The following is a 27,545-nucleotide window of genomic DNA, read 5'->3' as shown; positions in this document are numbered from 1 at the left end:
GCAATGGAGAGTCCACCACCTTCCACAGCAATACATTCCACTGTCAGACAAGTCAAACTGATATGGACTTTCTCCTTTACACCAAGACTAAATCTGTTTCTTTTGTTTTTCTTAAGCTAAACAAAGATATTTAATTCATAGTATTCCAGAGGTGCCATGAACTAGAATACCTAGCACTGGGACAGCACTTAGATGAGAATCTAAGGGACGCTAGGGAACGATAAGATTTACCTACCCCATTAGTTTGAGCACTAAATAACTGGCTAGACAGTTACTGCCTACTTTAACTAACTAGTTTAGAACAGTTACGCTTTTGCTTCTGAGGCAACATTCAAATGGAAGGTGCATCTCAGCGACTGGAATTACCCACAGATGTTTCTAAAAGGCAATCTATAGCAAAAGCTATTATTTAACTCCAGAAATGGATGTTTCTGGTACTTCTCAATACAAATCTTCAATCTAGTAACTTAACTGTTTAACTGCAGTTACTACACTTTGGGAGAAAAACTCATAAGAGTTCCCAGAGTGAAACTTGCCACTTGGAAATCACTTGGAAATGAAAAAAGTCAAAATGCTCTCTTTCAAGACCTCTGGGAGATTTAATCCCTGGGTCTCACATTCTCAGATAAGTATATAATATCCTTCTTTCGGTGATTATTAATTACAAGACCTTAACATACAGTGATATGCCCTGCAGCACAGTGGTTAGGGTGCTGGGCACAGAGTCAAGAAGGTCTAACCAGTTCAAATCCCACATTAGATACTCACTAAGCTTACAAAGCCTGGGGCAATCCCTTAATCTTTCTCTGCCTCACTCTAAGAACTCTTTCACCTCAAAATGTAAGATCCTATTGTTTAAATATAAAGAATTAAGGGAGGCATTTTGAGCCATACTAATAAATTCAAAAAAATTTAAGTCATACTAATAAATTTAAAAATTATCTCAACATTTACACTTACTTTGAGGAAGTAGTCATTGGAGCCAGTGGCTAAGAGAAGGTGATGCTCCATATTGGTAAAGTGACAGCAGTTGACCTGCTCTGTGTGCTCATCATAGGTGTGTACCAGATCTCCAGTCCTTGAATTCCAAATCTAAACAGGATGAAAAAAATACCAAGGTAGCAAAGTGACTTTTCTTTGTACCGCTCAGAGACTCATGACAATTCAACCTTCTCAAAGGAAAAGCAAGGCCCTCAACGATCCCGAATTCATGTTTTATGCAGAGTTGATGCTGTGCGGGGCATAAGCATCAATCTGCTTAGAGTCAAACAGAGGCAAAGAAGGAAATGTCCCCACTAGCCTACCCAGGAGAGTCTTTTTAGACATAATTACAATTTTCCTGAAAACACTGATTAATGAACCAACAAGTATTTGCTAATGCTTAACTGTGTGCTGAGCCCGGGAAATGAGAAGAGAAAACCCGAGGCTTGTCCCTTAGGAGACAATATATGGATACAGTCTGTATATACATAATATCTGACCATATAGAGAGGAGGAGATGGGGGGGAGGGGGGGCGGGAAGAAGTAGGACAAAGAGAGGGAAGGAGGAAGGAAGAGAGACAAAATATACATAGAACTGACAGAAAGAGACCCTCAGAAAAGAAAGTTAGCATCCGAGAAGCAAGGAAAGGCAGCCTACAGAAGATGGGGCTTCAGCAGAGTGCTGCAAGGAATTCAGGACAAGTTAAAGAGTTCTGGATTTAGCATCAAAGGACCTGGGTTCCAATCCTCACTTTGCCTCTTACTATGTCTGAGCCCTTCTCTGCCTTTGATTGCATCTGTAAGATTCAAGGATTGGACCAGGAGATCTCCGAGCACTACTTGCTTTAATCATCTCTTTTCATCATGCTATTGCAATGATATATTAACAGCAATAATAATAGTTATCCTCTATATAGTGCTCTAAGCTCTGCAAAGAGCTTTCCAATTATTACCTCATTCGAGCCTGATGACTACCCTGAGAGAAGATGCTGTCATTGTCGCCCTTTTACAGATGAGGAAACTAAGACAAACAGCAGTTCAGTGACTTGCCCAGTCACATGGCCAGTCAGTGTGAGGCTGAATTTGAACTCAGATCTTCCTGACTCCAGGTGCAGTGCGCACTGAGGCGCCCCCTAGCGGCCTCTACGTTTGTACTGCACCCACACAAATCAAAACTGGGTAGTTCACTCAGTGCCTCTGTCAACCAATGAAGACTGAGAACTCCCCCGGTGAATTTCAGGAAGGATTTCAGCTTTCTCGGGGCCAAGTCAGACCGGGCCCAACTCAGGGTCACTAAGATTCTGCTTTTCATTCATTGTTCATTTGTTTCAGTCATGTTTTCCTGGCCTAGATACTGGGGGGGCGGGCGGAGAGGGAGGTGGAGATTTCTACCATTTCCTTTACCGAGGAGGTCACTGAGGCAGGCAGGGCGAAATGACTTGCCAGGGCCACACAGCAGGTAAGTGAGGCCAGATTGGCACTCCAGCAGATGAGCCTTCCCCACTCTGGACCCTGGCTGTGCACTACGGCGCCACCTAGCGGCCTCCCCAATGTGGACCCTGGCTGTGCACTACGGCGCCACCTAGCGGCCTCCCCAAAATGGACCCTGGGATCTGCATTACAGCACCACCTAGCGGCCTCCCCAATGTGGACCCTGGGATCTGCACTACGGCGCCTCCTAGCGGCCTCTGGGGTACATGGCAGGTGCTTACTAAAGACTTATTGACAGAACTGGAGCCAGAGGCCAGGGGACTTCGGCCCCCGAGCAGATCACCCAATCACAGGGTGCAGCTCCAGAAAGGCCCTCGGGTGCCTCTAGCTCAGAGGTTCTTAACCTGGAGTCCCCACAGATGTATTTTTTAAAATTTTGACAATTATGTCAATATAATTGGTTTCCGTTCTATTTTCTTATTTCCTTAAAAAAATCCTTAATCTCCCAATTTTACGGATGAGGAAACGAAGGCCCAGACTCTAGTGGTAACTCATAACTTGCATAGCAGGACACTGTTTCCAAATCCAAGATTCTCTGCCCCAGGTCACACGGCAGGGTCTGAAGATGAGCCTCTCAGATGGCTCGGTGAAGCATCCTGACAGGTGGTGGGTGGGCGTGTGCAAAGCCCCCAGGGAGCTCTCCTGGGTCCCCTCCCTGCTGAGAAGGTCACGGAATACAAGAAGCCGCTACATGATCCCAGGACCAGAGGCCACCTCACCAATGGGCCTGGACAGAACTAGTCTAGGCCAGGACCAGAACCCATCCATCCCTGCTCTCTCCCCGCAGGCGGCCTGTGGAGAAGATGCCAGCCTCAGCTTCTCTATCGTGCCGTGTGGAGACATCCTGGCTACAGACCAAATGGAAAGAGTAGCGAGCAAATCCATGACTTTCCCTCTGTATACACGGAGTCCTGTGACAAGCTGTACTTTGATTATGATCCATTAGGGACTACACATTGAATGAAACTCTTTCACAAATCACACGCTGCACAACAAGACAGGCCAACACTTTAATACAAATTAACATTTTACTTAAAAGTATATGCAGAAGAGTAATTTAAGAATATGCACATTCATCTTTGCCTCTGGAGTTTCAATAACCTCCGAAAACCATCTACATGTGGAATAAGCTAAGAATCTCTGGTGTTCCACAAAGCAATGAAACCACTTTCCAGTGTGCCATCTCGCAGCAGGCAGAACAGATTCACGTCCACAAGAAAAACATTAAAAGAGTCCAGAAGATTTAAAGCCAGAAGTCTTGGGGACCACTTCGCCTAGAGATTCTCTGCCTTTTCGGTATCATAGACCCCTCTGGCATTCTGACAAAGTTTTTGGATCCCCTTCTCAAAATCAGATGTTATTAAAATTCATAAGTGAAGGAAATGCTAAATTTCTGTTAAAGTTTAGAGAAAATAAAGATGTCATTTTTATGCCATTGAACATCAAAGATGGGATAAGTCCATGGAATGACCCCCCAGAATAAGAAACTTTTATTTAATCTAGTCAAACCCCTTCATTTTATAGACAATGAAACTGAGGTCTAAGATGGTCGATTATTATCCTTGTTGACTAAACATCAATAATCATAAGTAGCAGAATCACAACGTGACCCAAGTCTTCCAGCTCCAATTTCAGTGATCTACACCAGAGCTTCCTAAACTTTTTCCATTTGCAATCCTTTTTTGCCTGAGAAATTTTTACATGACCCTGGGTATGTAGGTATATAAAATAGGTATGCAAATCAAACATTTAAGGAAAATAAATCATAATTTTGCAACTCTCCACATTCAGTTACAAGACTCCATTTGGGGGTCACAAACCACAATTTAACAAACTGGGATCTACACCACCTGCTTTCACCTTTCTATTATGAAATACATAATCCAGTAATTCAAGGTTCTCTAATTTCATTAGTGTAGGCAGTCCCTTCATCAATGCACACTGTACAACTTGGAAAGTGGGCTTTAAGAGTTACTGTGACCAAAAAACGTACCAGCCTGTGACCAACCAGATAATGGGTGTGAGCTTCCCTAGGTCAATCCATAAACAAGACATGCAGTCTATCACCAGGCTTATACTCAAAGCCTTTCCAGCTTTTACTCTCTTTTACTCAAAGCCTTTGAGATTCCCAGCACCACCTAGGATCATTTCCAGTCCATGGCAAGTAATCAGAGAAGGACTTTTAGAGGAATAAAGACAATACAGGAAGGGAAAACCACCCATGACACTGTAACCTCAAGCCACCAGACAAAGCATCTGCCTACCTTTACTTTCTTATCCACTGAACAGGTTGCTATGAATCTATCATCCTTGGAGAAAGCACAACAAAGCACATCATCTTCATGAGCCTCGACTTCCAGGAGTCTCTCTCCTGTTTCTGCTTTCAGAACCTGCATAAGCATAAAAAAATAAAAAAAATAAAAAAAAAAACCCACAATCAGTTCTTCCATCATCGTCAACTTACTGAACCTAAGGGGGGGAGGGAGAAAGGAACTGGGATCCTACAATGAAATTTTTGTCAAAGCATCATCTTAACATATTAACTGCAGAGATGAAGTAAGTGCTGGCAAACAACTACTCAAAAATATTCATTTTTTCTGGTAAAAAAATGACTCCCTTCATTTTAGTGAACAATCTGTCATTTATTAGCTATCATTAAGACATCTGTACACTTCAGAAAGTAGAAGGGCATAATTGTAGGGGAACTATTCTCTACCATTTTCCAAGCAGAAAGCTCAGTCTTTCCAGGACTCAAAAAATGAAAACTGCAATGCTGACCCCTGCAGGACGCAGAATTAAATGCATGTCAGGAAAAATCATGATAGTGATGATGATGATGATGATGATGACTACTACGAAAATAACAATGACAGGGAAGCCTTAAGGCATGACCAATAAAAAGGGCAAAGTGGAGGCAGAAGGCCTAGTTTCTGGTCACACACACACACACACACACAGCAATTCTAGTCAAGTAACTTCCATCAATCAAGCTTTATCAAAGGTTCAACCTATCTTAGCACCAGGTACTGTGCTAAACAAAGGAGATATTTAAAAAAGCAAAAACAGGGCCTGCCCTCAAAGAGCTCACATTCTAATGGGGGAAATAGCATGCAAACAAACAGGGATAAATTCAGTGCCTATACAACTCTCCACGCCTATCAATTACAGAGCAAATTCAGACTTGCATGAGGAGAGACTGCTTTCCTAGGTAGAAAAAAAAAAAATCACAGGTTTTATAGCTCCCCAAGTTTAAAACACTTTAAAATTATCTCACTTAAGCCTCCTGACAACCCTGTGAGTAATGGCTATTATCATCCTCAATTTACAGTTGAGGAAACCGAGGCAGATGGGTAACTGATTTGTCCAGAGTCACAACAGCTAATAAGTATCTGAGATTGGATTTGAAGTCAGATCTTCCAGACTCCCAGTCTAGCACTCTATCCACCAGATAAATGTCTATAAAAATTCAAAACATTCAATCCTGTATCCTTCAGAATTGAAGCCACCATCACAAGAATATCTACTTTTATTGAAAAATGAATGAAATCATTTGGAATCATGGTACAAAAGTCAGAAAACTTAAGATCCAGAGCTCCTACCGATAGGCATATACCCCAGGGAAATCAAAGATGGGCAATGATATAATAGCACTCTTTCTGGCAGACACATACATGCACACACACACAACTCATTAACTCACACTCTCTGTCTCTGTCTCTCTCTGTTTCTGTCTCTGTGTGTGTCTCTCTCACACATTCTCTCTCTCAAAAAAAGGGGTTGTCCATCAATTAGAGAATGACAATGTAATGCAGAATTATGTTGTCATTAAAAATGATGAAAGTATGAAATTCAGAGAAATATAAGCCAAATGGCATGAAACAGTACAGAGTTGGAAGAAGCAGAAAGAAAACATCCCCAATGACTCCAATGATGTAAATGATAACAACACTAAAAGGAAGCCAGACTGAGAACTGGAGGGACAAAGCATGCCCCCTACTGAGTAGAAAGGGAAGGGGCTACAGATGCAGAATGGTACATAGTCATGATATAAAAGGGTTTTGCTTAACCATTCCATGCAAGAGAGGAATGGTTTTATGTACCCATACAAGAGAAGGTACATATGACTGAGATGTTAAAGGAAAAAGCTCAACATTAATTTTTAAAAATAAACACCTTGCAAATGTCATGAACTCACTTTAGAAAATAACACAGGCCAGTTGCTGTTTACAGGCAGAACCACCCTCAGAGTTACAGATAGTGCATCAAGCTGAAACCACTGGAGTTACTGCTCACTCTCCTTCCAGCCCATTTTTCATAGAGAAGGTAGAAGACAGATGTGGGTAGAAGAGCGAAGAGAGCTGCTACATATGCCTGGGGATTTGGGGGATGGCTAGACTGATGGGAGAACTAAACTGAGGAGGTGTGGAAGCCCCCTCCACACCAGCCAGCAAGTTCATGAGCAGGTCAGAAAGAGGCAGGGGAGGGCTTCAAAGATAAGACTGTCCTTAAAAATCTCCAGAGGAAAAGATGATGTAACGTCCCTGAGAGCCAAGCCTGTTCCCAGGTGGGGGCTTCTGATGCTTGTCTCCTCACCTTGTAGGATCAACACCATCTCCTCCCCAGTGAGCCTCCCGCCTCTCACAGACACCAGCTCTGTCTCACCTGTAAGGTTTTATCAGCACCACAGGAAGCAATCCTCTGCCCATCCTCTGAAAAGCAGGCGTGGTAAACAGCATCTGTGTGGGGGCGGACAACTAAACGGGAGAGTTTCTTGATGTTTTTTTTGTTTCTAGATACAAAGAAGTAGAAGCTCCAGTAAATGAGAGTCCTTGGCAACCACACTTTCTAATATAACTGAATCATCTTCTGATACATAGGAACCTGTTTCACCCTCCTTAGAAATACATTTCTCATCTTTGAATAGAACATACCCAATGCAGATTTCAAATGTAGAATACCAAAAGAAATAAAATTTTAAAAATTTAATTCTTGTCTAAAAATGTAGCTACTAATTCAGTTTCAATTGATCAAAGATGGACAGAAGCAGCTACACCCAAAGAAAGAACACTGGGAAATGAATATAAACTGCTTGCATTTTTGTTTTTCTTCCCGTGTTATTTATACCTTCTGAATTCAATTCTCCCTGTGCAACAAGAAAACTGTTCAGTTCTGCATACATATATTGTATCTAGGATATACTGTAACCTATTCAACATGTAAAGGAATGCTTGCCATCTGGGGGAGGGGGTGGAGGGAGGGAGGGGAAAAATCGGAACAGAAGTGAATGCAAGGGATAATGCTGTAAAAAATTACCCTGGCATGGGTTCTACAATAAAAAGTTATTTTAAAAAAATTTTTTTAAATAAATAAATAAAAATGTAGCTACATAAATAAGTAGTTGGTGCTAGGTACTCTAAATTTTATCCCAATGCAAGTAAATTAAGAAACCAATTGCATTTTACTTTTTATTCTGGTTTGGTTATTGTTGTTCATTATTAATGATTCATTAGATTACTAATAATAAAACGAAAGCTGGTGAGCTGAGAATTGTGGGAAGGAAGTCTTGGAAGCAGAAAGTTTCAGGGCTCACTTCTCCATTTACCACTATCACAGCTGGCTGGAGGGCAGCGGCTTAGGCCCTTACTTCCTCACAACCAAAGCCATTCTCTCCAATTCTAAATCACAAGCAAGATCTGAATAGGGAGCTTGGCAAAAAGATGAAATCGCCTTTGTGAACAATAACAACTGCAGCACAAAAGCAAAATAGAGGGCAGAGTTCTGGGCGTCCACTTGGGAACAGCTTAAACACCCGAGATCCATCCATTGAGATGATATAAACAAAATAGCCTCAGAAGTCCCTTCCAGATCTGGAATTTTGTGATTAGTTCCATGATATATAAAATCACAAGCTGGTTGTAATCTGTTTTGTGAAAAGCATTTCCCACACTAGGAATTCCCTATAGGGGCAAAACTGAGATTCTTTGCCTAACTGTGTATTTTCAAAAATAATCATACATAAACAAAAAAAATTAATTGTATAAGCAACCTACCCACCAAAATCCACACTGATTTTTCAATCTCCTCTACTCAAGGGAGCATATAGAAAAAAAAAAAAGGATGCACTGGAATAAAACACTATACTTATAATCAGGAAGACCGAGATGTAAATCCTTCCATGGGCACTACTAACTGTGTTTTCTGAGCAAACGTCAGTTTGCTCATCTGAAACATGGGGTTAATAACAGTATCTTTTTTCCAGGTTTTATAGAATCAAATGAAATTATCTGCGTCCTGTACTTTGCCGACTATAAAACTCCAGCTATTATCTGCAATCTGTCCCTGAGAGACAACACATGCATAGACAGGTCAATACTAAGTAGATACAGGAATGGAAGGAGGGCCTGGGCAGCTGGGACCAGAAAAGGCCTCAGGAAAGGAGGTACCCTAAAGCTGAGTCAGGAATGGGGCAAAGCCACACACCAAGGACGATGGATCAAGGAGCTCAGTCCGAGGACTGTATGGGGAGATCCTCAGGAATAGTTCAGTGGGAGACATGAGGAGCAGTGAGCCAGATATCTGGTATTGAGGCAGCTGCTGACACAATGGGTGAAGCACACTTCTTTACCAGCTCATCTGTATCTGATGATACAGATAATGATATTTTGGAGTCAGACCAGATTTCAAATCCTGCCTCCTATCCTGACTGGCTGGACCTTCATTTCTGCTCACCCCACTGTAAAGTGGGAATCGTCACAGTCCCCAACTCCTGAGGTTAAGCTCTGAGCACAATGCCTGGCTCTCCCCCCTTTCCCTATTCTGGGAATCTAGGAAGAAAACAGAGCCAAGGATGATGCTGTGGGAGAAAGCTGCATGAAAAGATTGGGAGCTAAGGGAGCAAAGGCAGCAAAGGGAGAAAGGAGAACCAGCACTGAAAGGACACACAGGGAAGGACAAAAGACCCAGGAACAGGTGCAGACAGAAGGGAGGGCAGGGGGCCTCAAAGGGCAGGCCGTGGTCCTGAGAGAGCAGGAAGAAAGAGGGCCACTGAAGGGGGAAAACTGGAGATGACCAGGGAACGATTGGGAAGGCTATTGTAGGAAACCAACAGAAAGAGATCATGGGATCGGGGAGCAGGGAGAAAGAAGGAGTCCAAGAGTGGAAGGGGAGGGGGAACTTCCTTTTTTTTTTCTTCCTCTCTGCTAACTTTGTTTTTTTTTTTTTTTTTTTTAAATAAGTTTTTATTGATAGAATGCATGCCAGGGTAATTTTTTACAGCATTATCCCTTGCATTCACTTCTGTTCCGATTTTTCCCCTCCCTCCCTCCACCCCTTCCCCCAGATGGCAAGCAGTCCTTTACATGTTGAATGGGTTGCAGTATATCCTAGATACAATATATGTGTGCAGAACCGAACAGTTTTCTTGTTGCACAGGGAGAATTGAATTCAGAAGGTAAAAATAACCAGGAAAAAAAACAAAAATGCAAGCAGTTTATATTCATTTCCCAGTGTTCTTTCTCTGGGTGTAGCTGCTTCTGTCCATCTTTGATCAATTAAGGCTCTCTTTATCGAAGAGATCCACTACCATCAAAATACATCGTCAAACAGTATCGTTGTTGAGGTATATAATGATCTCCTGGTTCTGCTCATTTCACTCAGCATCAGTTCATGTAAGTCTCCCCAGTCCTCTCTGTATTCATCCGGCTGATCATTCCTTACAGAACAATAATATTCCATAACATTCATATACCACAATTTACTCAACCATTCTCCAATTGATGGACATCCTTTCATTTTCCAGCTTCTAGCCACTACAAACAGGGCTGCCACAAACATTTTGGCACATACAGCTCCCTTTCCTTGCTTTAGTATCTCTTTGGGGTATAAGCCCAGTAAAAACACTGCTGGATCAAAGGGTATGCACAGTTTGATAACTTTTTGAGCATAGTTCCAAATTGCTCTCCAGAATGGCTGGATGTGGGAACTTTCCTTTTTAAAGGAAACAGGGAGTGTGCAACAGGAGAACTGTTCGGTTCTGCAAATATGTATTGTATCTAGGATATACTGCAACATATTTAACATATATAGAACTGCTTGCCATTTTTTTTGGGGGGGTGGAGGGAGGGAGGGGAAAAAATTGAAACATAAGCGAGTGCAAGGGATAATGTTGTAAAAAATTACCCTGGCATGAATTCTGTCAATACAAAGTTATTATTAAATAAAATAAAATTTAAATTTAAAAAAATAAAATAAAATAAAAGAAATAGGGAGGTTGCGTATTGAGGAGCCCTGGATATATTCAAGTTTACAAATTGTTTTCCTCAAACTCATTCACTCTAGCATCGCTTAAGTCCCGAATGCACACCAGGCACTATCTGGAGAGGGACAAAGAGGAAGACACATGCACCATAAATACAAGGCAGACCCACCAAGGAAGCAGACAGTGCAAGGATCAGCACCCCCAAGTCACAGATGAGCAAAGGGAGGCCTACTCCAAGTCACCAGCTAGCTGAGGATCTGGGGCTGCTCAAACCCCACTCTTGGGACTCATGCCCTGAGCTCTTCCAACTGCCTATTTCCCCACCTCCCATGACTGATAGAATGAGTTTCTTCTCCTCCCCGAAGGAGCTTGTTTCGGTCTCAGAGAGCCAGCCACAAAACCAGGAGTCCCTGTACGGCCTTGGCAGGACACAGAATGTTCTCGGCATCTGTTGGTCCTTCCCGGGCTCCAAGCTTCAGAGAAGAGGCCAGACTTGCACTGGAAAGTGGCATTCCTAGACCATGGACTCCCATCTCTCTCCCTCACTATCCTAACTTTCATGGAAGTTTTTGAATGGCTGGGATTCTTTTTAAAAACTGACTCTTAAAAAGCCAAAGCAACTTATTTAACATGTATTGAACTACCTGTCATCTAGGGGAGGGGAGAGGAGAAAGGAGAGGAAAATTTAGAACAGAAGGTTTTGCAAGAGTCAGTATTAAAAAATTACCCATCCATATGTTTTGTAAATAAAAAGCTATAATAAAATTTAATAAATAAATTAATAAATAAATAAATAAATAAATGAGAAGAATGACCTCTGAGGATTTTTCCAGATCAGAATCTATGATCTTTATATGTTCTAAGATTTCTATTTATTAATCTATAAATAAAACCTGTAGCTTTGCTTTGAAAAAAAAATAAATAAAAGCCAAAGCATCCTTCAGGATCTCAAAATCCTCTCTCAGTATTTGCCACTTAGAAATCTGTGGCATGATTTTAACTTCACCTGTTTTCAGAGTCTGTCTTAACTAACTTACATCCATTCCAAGTAAAGCCTCCCTTTGTCGACCTCCTGCTTGGCTCGTAATTTGGCTTGCCGATATACTTCAGAAGTTTCGGGCTCACAGAGACCTAGCTGCACAATATTGGGAAATGGCTGGCGTCCAAGAAGGTGTCCATTGAGAGATAAAAACTCTTGAAAATTCTCACGAATGGTGCAATCCTGTGGCAAATTAAAATCACTCAGAAATGAAAGCAGATCTAAAATTTGCTCTTTCTCTAAATATCTCTGTGGTCTCATTTTTTAGGCTTGAAGGAAACATTCTTTTCTCTGAACTAATGTGCAGTGATCTCTCTCAGAATGGTTTTTAATAGATCTAGTAAAAGCTTGATTAGCCAGGTACCTACATTTAGGCCAGTTTTATTTTCTTAAGACAAGAAATAATCCTCTTAAAGTTGCCCCAAATAATCACCATAACAAGCATAAAAATAATAACAATTGTCATAACAATTATAATACTCTAGATCCCCATAACCTATCCTAACTTCAAGAAAAACCAAGAAGACAGGCCAACAATCAAATTTATAGAGAAAGATGATCAACTTGAAGAACAAAAGCTGATTTAATTGTTTTCACAATTAACAAAATTAATGCTGTTAATTAACAAAAATCTATTTTCTCTTTTCATGCCACCTCCTCATACCCAATAAATATTTATTAAGTGACTACTATATGTCAAGCCCTGTCCTGGGGACACAAAGACAAATCAAAAATTGGCTCCTTTCCTCAAAGAGCTTTCACTTTAAAGGAATATTTTCTTATCCCATTTATTCTACTTAGTCCCATTATTAAAGCTAGATCACAACATCCAAGCAAGTCATTCAAGCTCTCACTTTTCACTTGGGTACATACCTTCTTATCCAATAGATGGCCATACTGCATAAACTCATGTATCAGATGAGCAGGTCCCACAAGCTCAGTCTTTGCTTTAATCCAATCCAGGGAAAACAATAGATCACAAAGCTCCTAAAATAAAGGGGAAGACAGTTTAGATTTCCAAAAGAGAGACACCCATGTACCTACACATAATGTGTGGATACCTGTCAAATGCAATAAGCAACGCAAAAACAACTAAAGAAGTTACTGATATGGCTTTAATGAGTCAATTTAACTCTATTTACACTCATTTAAAGAGTTTAAAAAGTTAAATTAATATTGCAAAACCCTGAAACATAGAGGTACCAATGTAAGCAAGGCATCCAATTGATTTTTCAATCTAATGAAGGAAGTAACAGAGCTTTAATTAGGACACAAAGAATGGGGACTTTGCCAAAGAGCACCAAAATTCAAAGATGCAAACAACACTAAAGCTCCTTCAACCTCAGAAACAACTGTAAAGCCCAGAAAGGGATGGCTCTTTGGGAGAAGTGGAAGCAAAAATGTCAAATATTGGTGATGTTAAAAAAAAAAAAGTTTTCCATCATTTTTCTTTAAAAAGGCTAGCATCGCTACTGGGCTTATATCCCAAAGAGATACTAAAGAAGGGAAAGGGACCTGTATGTGCCAAAATGTTTGTGGCAGCCCAGTTTGTAGTGGCTTGAAACTGGAAAATGAATGGATGCCCATCAATTGGAGAATGGCTGGGTAAATTGTGGCATATGAATATTATGGAATATTATTGTTCTGTAAGAAATGACCAGCCGGATGAATACAGAGAGGCTTGGAGAGACTTTCATGAACTGATGCTGAGTGAAATGAGCAGAAGAAGAGATCATTATATACTTCTACAACGATACTGTATGCAGATGTTTGTTGATGACCTTCAAGTTCTTAAGTTTTACAAAACTACTTTATTTTTTCTCATTTTAGTATTATTATTATTATAGTTTTTTATTTACAAAACATACATATGGGTAATTTTTCAACATTGACCCTTGCAAAATCTTCTCTTCCAAATTTTCCCCTGCTTCTCCTCATCCCCTCCCCTAGATGGCAAGTAGTCTAATATATGTTAAATATGTTAAAATATATGTTATATCCAATATATGTATACATACTTATAGTTATCTTGCTGCACAAGAAGAATTGGATCTAGAAAAAAAGAAAAACCCTGAGAAGGAAAACAAAAATGCAAGCCAACAATAACAAAAAGAGTGAAAATGCTATGTTGTGATCCACACTTATTTCCCATTGTTCTTTCTCTGAGTGTAGATGACTCTCTTCATTGCTGAACAATTGGAACTGGTTTGAATCATCTCATTGTTGAAGAGAAACACGTCTATCAGAACTGATCTTTGTATAGTTTCCTTGTTGAAGTGTATAATGATCTCCTGGTTCTGCTCATTTCACTCAGCATCAGTTCATGTAAGTCTCTCCAGGCCTGGTCATTTCTTACAGAACAATATTACCTAACATTCATATACATATCATTTATTCAGCTATTCTTCAGCTGATGGGCATCCACTCAGTTTCCAGTTTCTGGCCACTACAAAAAGGGCTGCCACAAACATTTTATAAAACTACTTTAAAAAAAAAAAAAGAACTCAAGTGTCCAAACTCAGGTTCAAAGTGTATAAAAACGAGTAGCATCCTCAGATCTCTGCTTAAGGGGATGCAATGGGGTGACTGCAGCTTTCCCACTCTGCTCTGAACAGCATCTCTTGGCTGAGCTCTTCTACCACCCACCATAGGCCTCCTAGCAAAAGAGACAACTGTAGCACAAGGCGCCAGAAATTCCCTCTTCCCATTTTTAAATCAGAGATTGAAGAAAGCAGGGCAGAAATGAAGGACAGAAAATCTGAAAAATGAAGTCCTGTTTTCCTTGGCATGATATGTGGTTTTGACAAAGGTCTCAAACCCCAAGGATACAGGCAGGAAAGAACCAAGACTCCTCTAGTCTGTCTGTGGCTACAGCCTTCAGCTGCTCAGAAGCCGCACCTAGAGCCACTGGCAGCCCCTGCTGCTGGATTCCTGAGGGATTCTTCGGGGTCTCAGAACCTAGCAACACTTCCCTCCACAGATCACTTCACTGGCCACCTCCACTATTCAGAATATAACCAAGAATGAGGAATGAAGCAAAGCGGATGTCCAGGCACAAGCATCGAAAGTAGATCTCTCTCCTCCTCCAACCCAATCTCCCCGCCCAACTGCCCAAGTGGTATTCCTAAAGCAAGATTGCTCCGGGTCATACCTTATCAATAAACAGAAATGCCCCTGTTTGGCATTTAAAGTCCTTCACTTCTGGCCTCAACCCCCTGTTCAGATTGATTACATACCTCTCTATCCTTATGCACTGCAGCCCAATGAGCCCATCTGCCACTACTCCCCTCTCCCCCTCCAAGTCCTGCTTCCTCCATCAGCTCCTTGGAATCACTTTCTTCAAAGTTCAGTTCACATGGCCTGTCCTTCATGAAGCCTTTTCTGATCCTCCCAGCTACTGGTGTGCTTCCCTACCCCCAAACCCTTCATCCTTACTCTGTCCCGTTTGTGTTTAGGTTTACATATATGTGCTGTTTCTCCCAATAAAATGAAAACTCTCTGAGGATAGGAGATTGTTTAATTCTAGCCTGAGTCTTTAGCTCTAACCTGTACCCAGCATATATAACAGGTGCTTGACTGAAATGAAATGCTAATGGCCTTGCTAACATTATGAAATCAAAGATGTCAGACCTGGATCTGAGCTGCAAGAGGCCTCAGATATGATCTCTTCTGACTCCACTGTTAAACAGATGAGGAAACTCAGGCCTGGTGCAGTGACTTGACCAATGTCATGGCAGTCAAGGATCAAATAAACTGACATAGACACAACACTATGCAAACTTTAAAGGGACGAGATCTGTAGAAGGGGATTGTTTTCAACTGTTTTTGGAAGCCCTTATCATGTCAAAACAATTCCTAAAATGAGCAATGTTTGTCTGTCTCACTGGGAGACCCTGACCCCATGAGAAGATGTAGTTCTGAGTTCTCTAGCATCAGCCTGACCATGAAAACGTGATGGGACGGAGAGAGACAGTGAAGAAATAAAAGTGAGACTAACTTACTTGGCGCATGTTGGCATTCGCCATGTGATACACCAGAAAGTTGTACCAGTACATGGAGTCTTCTTGTTCAGAAGCAAGAGAGTGCACCTTGTAATATCTCTGGAACTGAGTCACAACCTTTCTGTGCAATTCCTGTAACAAGAATGAAACACTTCAGGGGTGGGGAGAAGAGGTGTCTATCAACAAACTAGAGTTTACTTTTACAATTGTAATGGAATACTATTGCATCACAAGAAATGACAAAAGGGATAGTTTCAGAGAAAATCAGATGGATTTGTATGAATTGATGCAGTAAAGTAAGCTAAAGCAGGAAAGCAATTTAAATAATAACAACACTGTTAAAGACAAACAACTTTGAAAAACTTAAGACTTCTGATCAATGCAATGACCAACCATTACTCTAAAGGACTGATAATAATCTATGCTCATCTCTTGACACAGAGATGACAAATTTAGGATGCAGTCTGAGACATTATTTTTAACAAGGCCAGTTTGGGAATTTGCTGTGCTTGACAATGCATATTTGTTTCAAAGCACTTTTATCTTTCCTTTTTTTTCTCTTCATTAGGGATAGGAGAAGATGAGAGACAAAATAAATTTTTTAAGAAAAAAATCATTTTTAAAAACCAATTTCAGTAAACACATAATCTTCAAGAATCTTCTGTGTTCCTCACCAGGGATGGCTCTAATGTCAAGACAAAATCATCCTCATAAAGATATAACTTTGCCTTTTAATACATGAAGAATTACATGGGAAGAGAAAATTAGGACTCTCACAAATATTTGGACACTAGCCAAAAACAACTGTTCAAAGGTGAGCATCCAAAAAAAAAAAAAAAGAAGAGGAAAAAGCTGTGCCATTCAAAGTCACAAAGACCTTAGTACCTGGAGCTGGTCACGGTTCTTCTCCATGAGGAAATCGACCTGAAGATCATGTAAATAATAACGGAATGATTTTCCATTTCGGTCATAAAACAGGAGGGATTTATTAATGAATTCTTGTAGGATGTCTTCAACTTCTTCAGTCTCCATGTCCCAAAGAATACATAATACCTGAGAAACATTGGGAGCACTTCAGGCATCCAGAAGCAATAGTTACAGGAATGTAGGGAAGGGGGCTACACAGTAAAATTGGATCACAGCTTGAATGGATGCAGGCAGCTACCAACTGCTTCTCTGGAGAGAAAGCAACAGGATACTAAGGAAGCAGCATTCCTTCTCACTTCAATGGAACCACTTCAAAATTTGTGGAAAAGAAATGGACGCCTAAAACTGGTCATCTGGATGAGCTTCATGTATATCTTACATACCCATACACACAACTTCCTGCAACATTGTTAAAGAATGGGTATACTTATATTCGCAGCTGCTCTCCCATTCTACTCCTAATTCAGGAAGTCTGTCCTGATCAGGAGCCTGTAGTTCTTCAGGCTCCTACAATAAGAGAAAACCTCAAGCACATCCTCTGACATTTACATTCCAGCTATGTGGCTCTGACAAAGAGGTCGAGAGCAAAAAGGTTCCATCAACATTCAAATTAGCATTATTCATGGAAGAATAATAACAAAAAACACTACAAGTGGGGAACTACTGATTGGGGAATGTTTAGCAAACTATAACATGCTAATCAATCAGTTAAAAAGTGTTCATTAATCCCCTATTATATGGCAGACATTACATTAGGTGTTAGGGACACAAAGAAACAGTCCATGGACTCACATAGCGTATAGTTTTTCAGGACAAAAAACACACAAATATGTTTGTGTATATCTGGGTCTGTGCACATATCGTATATGTATATATACACAAGTGTGCATAGGTGCATACACACAAGTGTGCATGTGTGCACTATCTATGTATATAAAAACATACAAAGTAAGTTCATAAATACAACATATCTTTGAGAGCAGCAGGAACAAGGTCTAAAAGCTGGGAAAGATTAGGAAAGGCTTTGAGGGGGAAGGTGATGCTTGAACTGAGCCTTAAAGGAAATCAAGGATTCTAAGAGGTAAAGGGGAAGAAGGAAAGCACACCTCTAGGAAAGAGAGACAGTCCATCAAAAGGACAGCAGGCTGGTTGGCTGCAAGAGAAAGGGCATGAATGGGAGTTATGTATAAATCTGAAAGGCAGGTTGGAACCAAGTTTTGAAAGTGCTTAAATGTCTAACAAAAGAGATAAAAGGGAGCCTGATGAAATTTAGTAAGTAGAAAAGCAAGAATCAGAAAAAATTAGGAAAAACACTTGGGCAAAACTAATGTAAATTATTCATACCTTTTGACCCAGGGACCCCACATACTAGGTATAAGACATCATATCAATAGCAGTACTCTTCATTAGTTGGAAAAGATGGAAACTCAGGGCATGCCCATCAATTACAGAATGCCTAACAAATTGTGATACGGGAATGTGGAGGAATTTAATTGTGCCATATGCAGTGACAAAGAGGAATTCAGAGAAATCTGAGAAGATTCATGGAAAATGAGATTGCAAAGAAAGCAGAATCAAGAGAATAACAAACATAATCACTGTAATTATGTAAATGAAGCAATACTAGGTACAAAACATGGCCTTATGTAGTCAGGCTGTTTTTCCCATTATTTTGCTTAATTACTCAAGCTCTCTCTCCCTATCTACATTGTAATTCTTCTGTGTACATCTGTATATGTTTATGTTGCCTCCAGGGAAGCTGGATGGTGTAATGCATAGAGCTTCCTGAATGGAGTCAGGAAGACTCATGTTTGGAGTTCAATTCTGGCCTCAGACACTTCCTAGCTTTGTAACTCTGGGCAAGTCACTTAACTCTGACAGCCTCAATGTCCACATCTGGAAAATGAGCTGAAGAAAGAAATGCAAACTATTTCGTATCTCTGCCAAGAAAATCCCAATGGGGTCACGAAGAGTCTCACACAAGCGAAATGACTGAATAACAAATATTGCCTCCTCTGTTAAAATACAAACTACTGAGAGGAGGATAGTTTTCCTTCTCTGCAATAATAACAAGCACTTAGCACTTATGGTGTGCCTGGCACATTTTACATACAAAAAAGGCAAAATTCAGTCCCCATGCTCAAAGAAGTGAAATTCTCGTGGGACAGAGACAACAAAAACATGAAGGATATATTCAGGGTCAATGGAAGTAGACCCGAAGCCTAACATGGTACCTGATATGGCCTCCCTATTTCCTCTAAGTCTCAGTGAAAATCCCACTTTCTGTAAAGAGCCCTTCTTGGTACTCTTAACTTTAATGTCTTCCCAAGCTCTGAAATTACCTCTGATTTGTCCTGTCTATATCTGATTTGTCCTTATTTCTTAGCAATAATGTCTCCCTTTTTGAGTGTAAGCTTCTTAAGAGAAGGAGCTGTTTTGTGTCTTTTCTTTGTATCCTCAGCATTTAACACAATGCCTGGCACATATTAAGTGCTTAATAAATGCTGGCTGACTGGACTCAATAAATGCTGGCTAACTGACTTATTATAAGGAAGAAACCAAGGAAGGAATTAGGCATGGGAAGCTATTAAAAAATGGCTATGATGTTTAAAAAAAAAAAAAAAAAGGAAGGGAGGGAGGGGAATCAATAGAAAAATGGAGAAATCTCTTTCAAGAATGATTACATACCATAATAATCCAATAACAAGACCCAAGAATTCCAAAGAGGCCCTAACTCTGACCCATCAAACCACCCACCTGTGCTTACCTTAGTAGGTACTCTTACATCCTTCTGCAGGATGGAAAGGTCCTTATAATACTTCTGAAGGGCTTCATTCAGTCTTTCCACACTTATGGACATGGCTTCATCCAGGGCTTCATAGTCATAAGATGAAGACTTCCTAATTCTTTTAAACTGCTTGTTCTGAAGTTGCCTGAGGTAGTATCCCCACCGATTGGGGAAATCACGTAATAGGGCACCAATTAAAGACACTACAAGAGGGGAACCTGGAAAAAAAAAAGGAAAGAAAACCAACAATGTCAAACCTTTTAAAAGAAAACCATTAGCAAAGAGACAGACAGGCAGGCAGGCAGGCAGGTGGACCTGTCTCAAGCCAGGTATTTCCCTTCTACACCAGAACAGAGAAAAGAAAATTTAATTCTACCTCCACAAGGCTGCTCACTCATTGCCCTCCCCATCTCTGTCCCCATGATCATCCCCCTAGATTCGATCATCATCAAAGCTCCCTTGAACCACAACAACAGCCTCCAAATAAGAGGATGGTAACTTCTACTCTCTTGCTGCCCTTCTATCCATCTTTTATATCATAACCAGAAAAACCAGTAGATGACACTCAGACCCAGCCTACAAAGGAAGGAAGCAGCACATGGCAACTGCCTTCCAAGCTATCTCTGCAGGCCAGAGCCAGAGGCTCTCCTCTCACCTGTTCTGGGTGGCTATGGGTACCTCAAGGCTTCTGAACAGAGAAAGAGATAGGATCAGGTGTTTGAGTAGCCAATTGAGTATCAATTGGATAGATGTGTGGAGGATGGATTACAACAAGAAGAAGCAAGATACAGGAAGCCCAGTTAGACAAGAAATAATAAAACTTTGAATTAGGGATGACTTCATGACTAAATTACTTAATGGCACCATTAAAAAACCCCAAGGATGAAGGAGAAGGCATACTGAAATTAATTAGTAACATTCCCATGTTGATCTAAATGAGGGGGCCCCTCATCTCTCAAATCAATATGTTCCTCCTTAAAGGAATTTACCTTTGCACTCCCTCACGATGCTATGAGCTTGTTCGGGCAGATCTGTTTTTTTCATATTAACAAAGAGCGACAAGATTTCCAATCCTTTCTCTTTTCTTAAGCCACTCTCCACAGGGACTACATATTTGGGACCTGTAATGGGAGCAAAAGAAAAAGAAATAAACCCCAAGGCACAGCTCAATAAACAGAGTCAAAAAGTAAAAGACACTGGGCAACCAGCACAGAGACACTTACCCATCACTGAGTCAGTCACACTTTTATCTCTGCTGGTGAGAAGGATCTGATGGTGATTGTCAAAAGCTTTTAGCACCCACGAATCCCATATGTCGTCCAAGATCAAAAGAGACCTAGGATAGAAAGCAAACTCTCAGGACTCCTGAGAGCACTCGGGGTATTTCCTTCTAAAAAGTTAACAGCGACCATAATATGAGAAGCTAGGTGGGGGCTGGCCTCAAATCCTGCCTTTGGCACTCATCAGCTCTTTATGATCCTGAGCAAATCCCTTCACTTCTCATTGCTTCAGGCAAGACAGGCAGGCAGGCAACAAGCACTGACTTAGCTCCTGTGTATTTCATTAAGCAAAAGAGAAATTAATACAAGGAAAAAGATCTAGTTTTTTATATTCTAATAGGAAAAAGCATCACATTAAAAAAGCTGAACAGCAGAAAGATGCAAAGCGAGGTACTCATGGTGGAGTGGGGATGGGGGTGCTTCCCTCCTCATGGGCAAAGGGGAAAAACCTTATCAAGGTTGCCCCACAGCAATGAAATCATAAGTTCAATCAAAAAACATGCCTTCATATAATCAGCAAGAATGTTCTTCTAGATGCAAATTATTTACCGTTATATGGAAAATGGTTCAAATAATTAAATAATAAGGAAAACAAAGAATAACTCTGTGATTTCACCTAACACCCAGCAATTAGCCAAGAATTTTAATGACAGTCCACTGAGAGCCCAGAAAACTTTCCTGCCAGAGATAGACTTTTTGTATTTTCCTGAACTTCTTTTTAATCACCCAGAAAATTACTTCTCACTGAGGGTAATCAAATAGAGTTTAGTAAGAAGATTTTGTTTAACCCCTAAGGCTCTGTACCAGATTGGGAATTGACCCTGACAGTGAAAAAGTGAAAGGAAGGAAGGAAGCAGCACTTATTAAGCACTTATTAGGTACCAGGCACCATGTTAAATGCTATACAGATATCACTTTGGCTGATCCTCACAACAACTCAATTGGGAAGTTCTTCCAAACTGAACCAGGACTTCCATCCATTATTTCCAGTTTTGCTTTCAGAGACAAACTGATCAAGCTTAATCTCTCTTCTAGATAAAATCATAAATCAAGAACTTTAAGGGATTAGATGCTAACACTCTCGTTTTATACATGAAACCCAGAAGGACTTGCCTAGTACCACGAGCTCAAAAAGGAGACAAGACTCAAATCCAAGTCCACTCTATGCACTCTTCTCCTCCTGTTTTTTTATTGACAGAAGACCCAAAGGCCGGTGTCAAAACCAGCTCCCCTTAATCCATATAATCCTAAGAAATGATGAGGAAAAACCAAGAGTGAGGCCCCCATCCTCAATTTCTACCTTGGGCACTTGCGTAGCATCAAGAAATGAAGGCGGTCTTTGGCTTCTTCAAGGTTCAATGGGAGTCTCTGGGAAAAAGCACCATCCTGATCCAGTCTTGTGCACAGATTCTGGAGTTTCATCAGGAGCCCAGATTTGTCTTGTTTGCCAATGGAGACCCAATGCACACCTCCTGGAAAGCATGCTGGGAAAGACAGTAAGCAAGACACAAAGGTCAAACTATGATTTGAAGAAGCTTTCAATATAGAGCACTGCACTAACAAAAGGCAGCTCTATACCCTTGCTTCTTTGAAAAAGGAGGAAATAATAGAAGATCAGGTCATTCTAGGGAGGAAGGGACTTGTTGGGGTATTTGTGGGAATGTCTCTATCCTCTCAGCATGGCTGCCTCAGGCACTATGGAATGAGAGCTGGCCAGAGAGTCAACTCTCTGCATATTAGACTGAGAGACATCTTTGATTTTGGACATGGCCAATGTGAAAAATTTGTCGTCTGATTATATAGGTTTGTAATAAAGCTTCTATTTTTCGTTCTTTCTCAAGAAGGAAACAGGAAGGGGGAAGTAGATTTTTGTTAATTTTTTCAAAAAATTATTTTAAAAAAAGAAAAACCTGTGTTCATTCCTACATGCTAACATAGAATGGTACAATCCTGGGCCAGTTACTTTGTCTCTTAGAGCCTCAAGGTAACTCTCTAAGGCTGGATCCCCTAATCTGGAGCCCATGAGTTTTGGGAAGTTTTTAAATTATTCTGATCATTGTATTTCATCCGTTCTTCTATAATCCTGCACATCATACAAGTAAAATTTAAAATAATGCAATTTGTATTATTCTGCAAAGGGGCCCCTAAGCTTCATCTAATTCTGCCAAAATCATCCAAAGTCACTTGGCATTAAAAATTAAGGGTAGAAATTAAGGCCATGCAGAGTGGATAATCAGCTGTAGGAGGGGTAGTTCTTTCACTAGGAATTATCTATACAGTTGAAATCACAAGTCCAAACCAAAAAATTTTTTCTTCCTATCAAAACAAACTAAATCAGTTTTCTAAGGGGGAAATGAAGGGGGGTAAATAGGAAAAACGTTTTTAGCTGCTAGTGACTCTTCCCCACCTTTCCACCCAAAAAGATATTTTATTTGTTTTTATATGTGTGTGTGTGTGTGTGTGTGTGTAGTTGATGCCTCCTCTGTTAAAATGTAAGCTCACTAGCAGAGGGATTGCTTCATTCTTTGTATCTGCATTCTTAGTGTTTATGCCAGTACCCACACATAGTAGGAGCTTCACAACCATCCTTTCAGAAGCTTCCAAATTAGTCTAAGATATCCTTCTCCTAATCCCTTGTGCTCCCTTCCCTCCAGCTAGATCTCTGAATAAGGCAGTAGAAGCAGCCAATCTCATCCCTCATCCTAACTATCACCAGATAAATTAAGGCAGAGAATAGCCTCAAGTTCTCAGGTCATAAAGCTCCCCCAGCACAACTTGATCAGCCTGGCTCAATGAGGTCTTCAGGAGCAGCTCCTGTTCAGCATCTCAGCAGGAAGCAGCTCAAAGATGGACATGAAAGCCCTTCCCCCATAACTAAGCACCCAACAGCCTTGAGATGCTGCCACCTAAGAATCCTCCAATGATCTCATGAGCTGGAGACTCTCTCTCCCACATCAGGAGAGAGGGCTTCTCTAAATGAGAAAGAAGACAGGCAGCATAAATGCTTCAGAGAGAGACTAAGCCTTCAAGTGGGCACTGGGAGTAAAGGATGACTCGCTGAACAAGAAATCAGGAAAAAGGATTGGCCTTAGATCTGCCCCTTGACACTTACAAACCACACAACCATATCTGGTCATCAAGCATTTAACAACACACACTACGAGCCAGGCACTGTGCTCAGGGTTGTCCTAGCCCTTGGAGCTCCCCTTCTAATGGGGGAGACCACATGCAAAGAATTATGTACACACAGGACATACCCAGTGCAGAAGGAGGGGGATCTCAGAATCAGGAGCACCTGTGGGGAGAGAAGAGAGAGGAGCCTCCTGGCAGAGAGGGGGATTGGAGTCAAGTCCCAAAGGAAGCAAGGAAGCCAAGAGGTGGAAGAACGGAGTGCAGGCATTCCAAGCCCAAGAGACAGACAGAGACAAGGGTCGGGCCGTGACAGTGGCTCATGTGCAAGGAAGCACAGCACGAGAAGACCAGCAAGGAAGGGAAGAGCTAGGTTATGAAGGCTTTAGAAACCACAATGGATCTCCTGGATCACCAGGAGGTAACAAGGAGCCACTGCTCTTCACTGAACAAAGCAGGGAAGAGGCATTAGTAATATATTTTAAATTACAAAATTTTAAAATACAAAGTTAATTTGTACAATCCTCAGAGACCAAAAGTCGTGATATACAGGATCCATTAAGAGTTAACAGATTTACTTAATTTAAAATAAAAAATAAAAACTAAAAATACATTGGTAATTAAGAGAAAATGCCGCTGGCACACCAACAAAAGGCTCTCTTTTACCAAGAGGGCACACTAGAGGGCATACGTACCTCAGATTCAGAAACAAAAAGGAAGGTGAGATATACCTAACTCTTCCTATACTGGCTGCCCAGTGATGAGGGAATGGCCAAATGCCCGGTGTGAGGAGATAAGACAGAGTACAGTGGTCCCCTAAAGGAAGACTAGCAGGACGAGAAAAGCCAAGACAAATGGGGAGGCTCAAAGAAATCAAGAGAACAAGACCCAAAAGGAAGGTAGTGATAGGGAGGCTCTAACCTGGACCCACTGAGGACAAATGAGGACATAGAATAGAGAGACCCCAGAGAGGGGCTTTGTGTAGAGGGGCAGAGGAGAGTCGTTCTGGAAGCCTAGAAGCAGCTACAGATGCATGTCTACATACACACATATACATACATGCATATATCAAATATGCAACATTTATTAATAGTGATTTTTGTTTAATAACAAGCTCCAAGACTTCATTACTCAATGTGTGCACGGTGTCCATGCAGCCATGTGAGCATTTAGATTTCTGTCCAAGAAAATATATGAAGAACACTTTATATCTCTCAAGAAAGAAGTTGGCAACTCTGACTACAGATCATTCACTATGTTTTTGAGACATTTTGTCAGACCTTTTTGCTGAGTTGCTTTTCTTTGTGGCACAAAGGAAAGAGAGCTCAGATGAGTCAGGAAGTCCTGAGTTCAAGTCCAGTCTTAGACACTTACTACTTGGTATAGCTTTGGGCAATCAATTCACCTATCTCAGTGTTCATCTATAAAATAGAAGTAAATAATAGCACCCTACCTTCCAGGGTTGTTGTGAGAATCAAATAACTTTTCAAGAAGTAGCTAGCACAATGCACTGTTGTTAGATGCTACCATTCCGGAGAGCAATTTGGAACTATACCCAAAGGATGATAGAACTGTGCATATCCTTTGACCCATCAATATCACTTACTGGGTCTGTATCCCAGAGAACAAAAAAAAAAAAGGAAAAGGACCTATATGTACAGCAACTCTTTATTTGGTAACAAAGAATTAGAAATTGAAGGGATACCCATCAATTGGGGAATGGCTAAGAAAATTATGGTATGTGATTGTCATAGAATACTACCGTGCTATTAAGAAACAACTAGCAGGATACTTTCAGGAACATGAATTGATGCAAAGGGGAATACTATATACAGTACCAGCTATATTATATAATTGCTATTCTCAGCAACACAATGAACCAAGACAATTCCAAAGGACTCATGGAGAAAAATTTGATTCCTCCTACAGAGAAAGAACTAATGGAGTTTAAATGCAGATTGAAATATAATTTTTTACTTCCTTTAATATTCTTGGGGGTTTTTTGGTCTGCATTTTCTTTTGCAAAGTGGTTACTATGGAAATGTTTTGCATGACTACACATGTATAATCTATATCAAATTGCTTGCCTTCTCAAGGAGGGCAAGGGGAAAATAAGAGGGAGAGATCTAAAACTCAAAAGATTTTTAAAAATCAACGTTAAAAGATTTTTTTAATATGTAAACATTTTGAGAAAAAAATTAAACATAAAAAGTAGTTATCACAATGCCTAGCATAGAGAAGTTACTATATAAATGCTTATTCCATTCTTCTATTCCCCTTTGTTACAAGGAAGTCTGCACTACAAGGTACAGTGAGGATGACTTAAGTAGTCAAAAAATGAGTAGGGTATTAAAAACAAAAGATGTAAATAAAATTATATATATTATATATGTATAATAAACTATATATATATATACACATACATACACACACTATAATGTATATATTTATATATTGCATAGTGGTCATTTTCTTTTAAGTAATTACTTCCAATACATATTATATTTTTATATAGCATTCCCCAAACAGGGTACAATTAAAAATAAGCCAGCCACAGAATTTTTACCATACCATATAAAATAATGCCCATAAATCTTACTTTAGGAAAATAAATAAAGCCAATAATCCTCACATCACTGTATGATACTTAGCTAAGAAGGTGTTTATCATTTGTTGCAGCAAACAACCTAAACATCTTTGTTTTGGGCATAAGAGGATGCAAATTAGCCTTGACTAAGAGCTCAGACTTGTTCTTAGCTCTTTTTGGCCCAAATCAACTTGCCCTGACTACTGTCTATCTGATGCTCAGCTGGCAGAAATGAAATTCTGTGACTATCATTAAGCAGAACCTCCCTGCCCTGCTCCCCACACCCCCCTTCACTAAGGCAAACAAAGTGATTCAGTACAAAGCAATCTAACCTGAAAGTCTACTATCTATCAAAAAGATAGGCAAGGACTGGATAACAGTCAGAAGGCCTAGATTTTAAGTTCAGCTCTGCTACTTAGTCTCTAAAATCTGACTCCCAGATTTTAGAAAATATAGCCTGAGAGTTAGAAGGGACCTCTAAATGACACATCATCTCCTGGGCCTCAGTTTCCGCCTTTGTAAAATGAGATGGTCTCCAAGATTTTCTTCTGGTTCTAACCTTATGATAATAAGGAAGGAAGTGATTTACTGATACATTGAGAGAATGGGAAGGGGGAGAAGGAAAGGAAGGAAAGAGGGAAATAGAAAGAATTTGGTAATCAGAAATCTAAAGATTAATGTTCTTAGATTCTGGAGAGAATATGTTTAGCAAAGAATACAAAATACTTTGAGTAAATACTTGAGAGGCAGTGAGAAGGCTGGCATACAGACTGTAGCTGGAGCTAAAGATTGGTTTCATCATCTCTGGAAAATAATTAGATTAGTACCTGAAAAAATTCACTAAACTGCACATGGCTTGTCCCAGCAATATCACTACTAGACTCAACAGAGGAAAAAGGACCCAAATAGTAACAAAAACATTTATGAGCAGCACTTGTTTTTTAATAGCCAAGTGATTTCCATCAATTAGAAAAAAGCTTCTTAAACTGGGGATCTTGATCAGTTACATGAGGTCATGTAACTGCATGCGGGGGTTAAGAAATTATGATTATCACAAATGTTTGA

The 27,545-nt window shown here is 40.4% G+C and overlaps 1 protein-coding gene across 1 annotated transcript in view; it reads right to left on the bottom strand.

Moving 5' to 3' along the window:
* The window catches only part of APAF1 (apoptotic peptidase activating factor 1), an 89,437-nt gene that overhangs the window by 46,940 nt on the left and 14,952 nt on the right, over positions 1 to 27,545 (bottom strand). The window contains exons 5-15 of the mRNA XM_052001616.1: positions 22,065 to 22,248; positions 20,708 to 20,820; positions 20,474 to 20,605; positions 19,464 to 19,702; positions 16,655 to 16,822; positions 15,770 to 15,901; positions 12,642 to 12,755; positions 11,767 to 11,951; positions 7,135 to 7,261; positions 4,737 to 4,862; positions 961 to 1,092 (exon numbers count right to left, since the gene is read on the bottom strand). Coding sequence (XP_051857576.1) covers positions 961 to 1,092; positions 4,737 to 4,862; positions 7,135 to 7,261; positions 11,767 to 11,951; positions 12,642 to 12,755; positions 15,770 to 15,901; positions 16,655 to 16,822; positions 19,464 to 19,702; positions 20,474 to 20,605; positions 20,708 to 20,820; positions 22,065 to 22,248 — 1,652 coding nt within the window. The remainder of the gene's footprint in view (positions 1 to 960; positions 1,093 to 4,736; positions 4,863 to 7,134; positions 7,262 to 11,766; positions 11,952 to 12,641; positions 12,756 to 15,769; positions 15,902 to 16,654; positions 16,823 to 19,463; positions 19,703 to 20,473; positions 20,606 to 20,707; positions 20,821 to 22,064; positions 22,249 to 27,545) is intronic.

The sequence above is a fragment of the Antechinus flavipes genome, chromosome 5, assembly GCF_016432865.1.
Source record: "Antechinus flavipes isolate AdamAnt ecotype Samford, QLD, Australia chromosome 5, AdamAnt_v2, whole genome shotgun sequence".
NCBI lineage: Eukaryota > Metazoa > Chordata > Mammalia > Dasyuromorphia > Dasyuridae > Antechinus > Antechinus flavipes.
The sequence above is the reverse complement of the archived record's forward strand: the minus strand, read 5'-3'. Positions and strand labels throughout refer to the sequence as shown.